At 45.9% G+C, this 5,151-nt stretch overlaps 1 protein-coding gene across 9 annotated transcripts; it reads right to left on the reverse strand.

Moving 5' to 3' along the window:
* Nucleotides 1–527: 527 nt before the first annotated feature.
* LOC147430347 (uncharacterized) lies at nt 528–4,534 on the reverse strand. Of its 9 annotated transcripts, none has more exons than XM_086494814.1 (4): nt 4,220–4,534; nt 2,960–2,984; nt 1,078–1,349; nt 528–887 (listed from the first exon to the last, which is right to left on the reverse strand). In XM_086494814.1, the coding sequence occupies exons 1-4, from the start codon at nt 4,532–4,534 to the stop codon at nt 528–530; spliced, it is 972 nt and encodes a 323-aa protein (XP_086350940.1). The 9 variants fall into 9 exon arrangements, 8 of the variants coding, with proteins under 8 accessions (XP_086350940.1, XP_086350945.1, XP_086350944.1 ...); XM_086494819.1 differs by lacking the exons at nt 528–887; nt 1,078–1,349; nt 4,220–4,534 and adding exons at nt 1,430–1,563; nt 1,628–2,520; nt 3,696–4,004 and having other exon boundaries at nt 2,960–3,159; XM_086494818.1 differs by lacking the exons at nt 528–887; nt 1,078–1,349; nt 4,220–4,534 and adding exons at nt 1,430–1,563; nt 1,628–2,520; nt 3,696–4,004 and having other exon boundaries at nt 2,960–3,162.
* Nucleotides 4,535–5,151: the final 617 nt, after the last annotated feature.

Genomic DNA, 5,151 nt, shown 5'->3' on the forward strand with positions numbered 1-5,151 from the left:
TATGTCTTTCCCACAAAAAGCAAGGCCTAGCTAGCATACCTTGCGATCGATGCCATCCAAGATGACATCCTTAATAGGAATCTTTTCTAACACTTTTTATCTTTACTAGTATGGCCGGCCGCCTCTGGCGGCCTCTCTCTCTCTCTCTCTCTCTCTCTCTCTCTCTTTCTCTCTCTCCTCCTTTATCGCATGCACCAGCAACCCCTCTCTCCCTCTCGTGCATAGTCGTCGAGGCTGCAAGGCACATTGGATCTGACCAATCTCACCAAATAGAACGTTGAGGCCTCTTATATTTGTTCCTATGATAGTTTTGTCATTCCTTGAATGAAAGTGAAAATTTATGTTTTCTAAAGACTGACTTCAAGCCTTTCATGTGTCTAGAGAATGGTACAAGCTATGTCGTGAGCCAAGCTTAGCATATACAACAACAATCAGGCATTATAAATTGTTGCATGCTCCCAAATCATTTCAAAACGTCATCATACTGGGTCTAACTGCCCGCACATTAATTTATTAGGCCGCTATATTCACCGCCGAAATTCTCGCAAGAAGGAAAAGTGTTGCTGGCTGTGTTTCCCGCACGCAATTATTTGGCTGCGTTCAATGGGGTCCTCTACGTGCAGTGCAAATCTGTCATAGCAGAGACGAGGAGGCCCTGTGTTTATTTCAGCGCTGCCTTCAGTGGGGTGCTCTGCGTCAGGACACAGAAGCAGATGCTGTGCTTCATTGAGATCATAGACAATGCATGAAGTATTTTCTCTTAGGGCTGGGTTCAATGGGCTGGCATGTGTGCAGTCCGAATCTGTGACAACAGAGAGAAGGAGCCCTGGTGTTTGATTCAAATGACACAGAATGGATTCACTGTTCATGCAAGGAAGAGAAGATAACTGGACAACCAAGTACAAACTGTGTATTTGAGCCAAAATACATGGATTTCAAAATACTGTTTGTTCCATCAAAAATTAGTATTCGAATCTCATTGCAAAACAGCTGTTACATAGCGTGCCTAGAGAGCACATTTGACATCCTCGACGCAATTGCATTTAGGCGGTTTAGTGGTGTTTTCAAAACATTGACCTCTTTGCGTAACAAAAAGATTTGTTCCTCCAATCTCGTCCCTTGCACATCAGCGACATTGACGTTGTAGATATTGACAGGTTCTTTGATAGTCTCGATTGCTCCAAGTAGCACCGCTCGCAAAGATGGTTGGCTCGTTGTTCGATCTCCAAGAAACTCTTTCATGATTGCAACCAATGCATCCTCAATTCTATCTATCCGTAGGTCTTCATCTGCTTGTGTCTCCTCTTGCAGCATCGCTTCATTTTGGCATGTGTCATCCATTTTTTTGTCTGCAAGATACAATATACAAAGTTAGAGACACATTTTGATAAAAAATAGACTGAAGCAACAACATAGCAACAACGAATACATCTCTAAGCAACTGTCGTAACACCAATTCCATGCACCAACGGGATATACTCGTCGCCTATCTCTGCATTTGGTGTGTTTGTATCTCCCAAGTCGACATCATCGTCACAATCATCAACAATCGCATATCTTGGGCTGTTAGAGAGATCGAGAATGAGATGCTACTTGAGTTTCCAAGAATGCAAACTTGACGCATTACCTTTGTCTTTCTTGCCAACGTGACAGGAACCAATCCGATCGCAGATGTGTTGTCGCATACATTTCATCATTGACAAAGATATTGACAATGTCTTGATAGGTAGCAGTGCTTGGATGCACCATACAATGCCAAAGCGCTTTTATCTTCCTTAGTTGCATCTCTCGTCCTTGGTATGGAGTTATCCATGAAGACGACGGATAGTATCTCCCTGTCTTCACCATGCTATGCAACGTTGATAGGAAATCATTCCCGGCTGGGTGGCGCATCTTGTACTTCCAGAACATTAGTGCTCTATCAAAGATATTTGCCGGCGTTAAGCAGACCTTGTTTTTGACTTCGTCCGCACCATATAGGAAATATAGTTCTATCCCTTTGTTTACATCGTCAGCAGTGATGTTGTGCATCACTTTTTGGAAGTACACCTCACCGCTTTCCTTCAAACAATATCCCACCATTCCCTCAAAAGTGTGTAGCTTTTGTTGCTTCAATCCCCGGCACAACACCATGCCACCTGTAGGCGTTTCTCTATCCCAACCCAAATAACCTTTGATCTTCTTGTTGACTGCAACCAATGACGGCGTCCACAAACGTACAACCATTTGAAAGTGTAAATGGCAGAGAGCACCTCCCCTCTCTACTGCGCACAAGCCAACAAGAGCTTCATTTTCAAGAAACGATTCCATCCGCTACAGCAAGTTAACATCTATATCACCACCCCCTACGGAGACAGTGACACTAATCTCCATGACTTTGCTAGTAGCTTTCGCTCGTCTACCAATCAGTCGTTGCACCTTGGTACGCTTTTCCCTTTTTGGAACAACAGATTCATCTTCCTTGCCCTTTGCCCGTGCTTCAGATTTCAATCTAGGCATTGCAAGTACACTGCACTATTGCTGTGTGTACCACCAGCAAGCAACATAACAACAGCAGATGAGTATTTGCTCTGTAACTAGTCCCTACCACAGCAAGCAACACCAATCGACTAGGACTGCAGCAAAACGGTCCTTGACACAGCCTAATACGGACACAACTCTGTAAGCAGTCCATGCTCATCTCTGTCCCACTACCAAAGCAAGCAAAAGCAGTCGACTAGGACTGCACCACAACGGTCCTTGACACAACTAATACGGACACAACTCTGTAAGCAGTCCATGCTCATCTCCGTCCCACTACCACAACAAGCAAAAGCAGTCAAGTACGACTGCACCACAACAGTGCTTGACACAACTAATACGGAGACACAATCCCACACCAATGCAATACAACGACACCACAAGAGCGTTTCACACAGCACAGACATCTATTTAAAAAGAAAAAGCTGATTGTACTCACCTCGTGTGCTCACTCTTCCGAAGCACTGCCACAAAACCAACATGGCGACGTTCCAGCACACATAAAGAATGCGCGGTCCGCCAACTGCTACGATCTGTCCACGCCCACATTGGCGAGCGCCATGTCGCAATCCATGGTTCTTTTCGATTTCACGCCAAGGTCAAGCATACCGCATCTAGGTTGATTGCGATTAATGTGTCCTGCTGCAAAGATTGGGACAACATACTTGCATCAATGTTGGGGATAAACTAAACTATTTTGAATTCTCAAGCAACTGCATTGATCAAAAGATATATAACTTTATAGTCTTAATCTCTTAATATAGTCTCATAGGCAAAACTATTTGAGGCTTTTTTTGAAATGAGGGCAGAGGAGGATGCATGTGCATACATCCTTCATGCTTTTTCTTATTGTTTGCATTAGAACTTTGATTGTCAAGTGTAGCAAAAGCTTTTAACAGGTGATTTTGCAATGGATAGGTCTTGCAAACCAAGCCTATGTATAAAACGGTAGATCAACCTTCCGTGGGTTTGTCGTCCTTGATGTTAGAGGTAAAATCAAAGATAGGAGCTTGAGCAAGTTGAAAGAAGAGGAACATCACAGAAGCAGCGGTGATTTGCTACATCTAGTATATTTGAAGATTTTTACACTCAGTTTCCTTAAGTGTGTAGCCATGTAGGCTCCCGCAATGGCCTTGAAGTGGGGTCCCGCAGCTTGCAAGGTAGAGAAGATACACCTGTCCCGCAGGTCAAGGTGTGCATTGACACCTGAACTGCGCCTGCTGCTCAAGGCCAGTGCTAGCAACCCTGTTTGTGTGCTACGTTGGCAGCCCATGGCGGAAGAGGACGTCGATGCTAGTGGGGTGAGGTTTGTCCGGATGCAATCACTCTAGTTTGAGGCTTCTCGATAGCATTTGGAGCATCTGAGTACAGCCAAGCTAACTTCAACTATGCTGAACCCATTTTCCAGTACTCATATTGCGGCGATGTATTGGACATGACTGCCTCCATACTACACCTAAGAGGCTTCAAGAGCATGCAGTGAGTACAGCTATAAGCAACCCCATAGCAAGCTACGATGTAGGCCTGGATGACTGTGTTCTCCTGGCGAGTAAAGGCGGAGCGGGGGAGGCCAAGGCGAGTGAGGAGGGCCAGCCACGTTCTGATGTAGAAGAAGCTGAGCATGCACGCAGAAATGTGCAAAGAGGGGACAATGCCAGTCGTCAAGGTCTGCTTCAGACCTCGACAGCCAGTGCCCTACCTTGCAACGCTCTCCATCTCCTCTCCTCTGGGCGCCTCTCAAGATGAGGGCATCGGGAGAGAAAGGCCAGCTCTTCCCGCGACTCAAGGTGGCTGAAGCACTGCCTCGTGCTGAGTGAGCCTCCACTGCCTCGTGCTGCGGGGTGTGGTTATTATCCTGCACTACCTCGGGCAGCGGGGGTGTTGCTTCCAGCGAAGCAAACACACGCGCATGGAGGTGGACTGCCAGCTCGACGCTAAGTGCCCGCCTGGATGGCAAGCGGCAAGAAGGGGAAGCGGCATCGTGGAGGTTGGAGCTTGAAGCATTTGCAGCCATGTGGCAGTTGACCTTCTCTTTTTAATATAGATATAAGATATAAGATAAGATAAAAGCGCACCACATTTCATCCCCCTCCAATATGCATTAGAAAATGGAGCAAGTTCAAGGAAGAAATTTTTGAGCCATTTTCTTTATAATGCTGTCCTTCTCTAAGTGTCCACCAGACTCCAACTCCTCTCTCTTTCCAACTCCTCTCTCTTTCCATCCCCTTCGGCTAATTCCCCTTGAGAGCCACCAACTACCCAACCAAGATGCCACCACTCTCATCTCTCTCTCTCTTTCTCTCTCTCTCTCTCTCGTGTGTGTGTGTGTGTCAGATCCACACGACACACAACCAAATGTGAGGTGACCAACACAATAAAAGTTTGTGTTCATTGCATTTCATGTTCCTTGTTTTAATCTTAGTGTGCGTGATTCTCAAGACAACTAGGGACATATAATGAAATTCAAGTCTGCTTCGACTAGCTCCATTGCTTCCTTCAATCCACTTTTCTCCCCTTTCAACTAGAGGCAACATAGGGGGGGGGGGGGGGATTGAGTGTGTGTGTGTGTGTGAGTGAGAGAGAGAGAGAGAGAGAGAGAGAGAGAGAGAGCTCTTGCAAGTACAAGCATAT

Source organism: Adiantum capillus-veneris, chromosome 22 (genome assembly GCF_014529385.1).
Source record: "Adiantum capillus-veneris isolate H3 chromosome 22, ASM1452938v2, whole genome shotgun sequence".
Classification (NCBI taxonomy): domain Eukaryota; kingdom Viridiplantae; phylum Streptophyta; class Polypodiopsida; order Polypodiales; family Pteridaceae; genus Adiantum; species Adiantum capillus-veneris.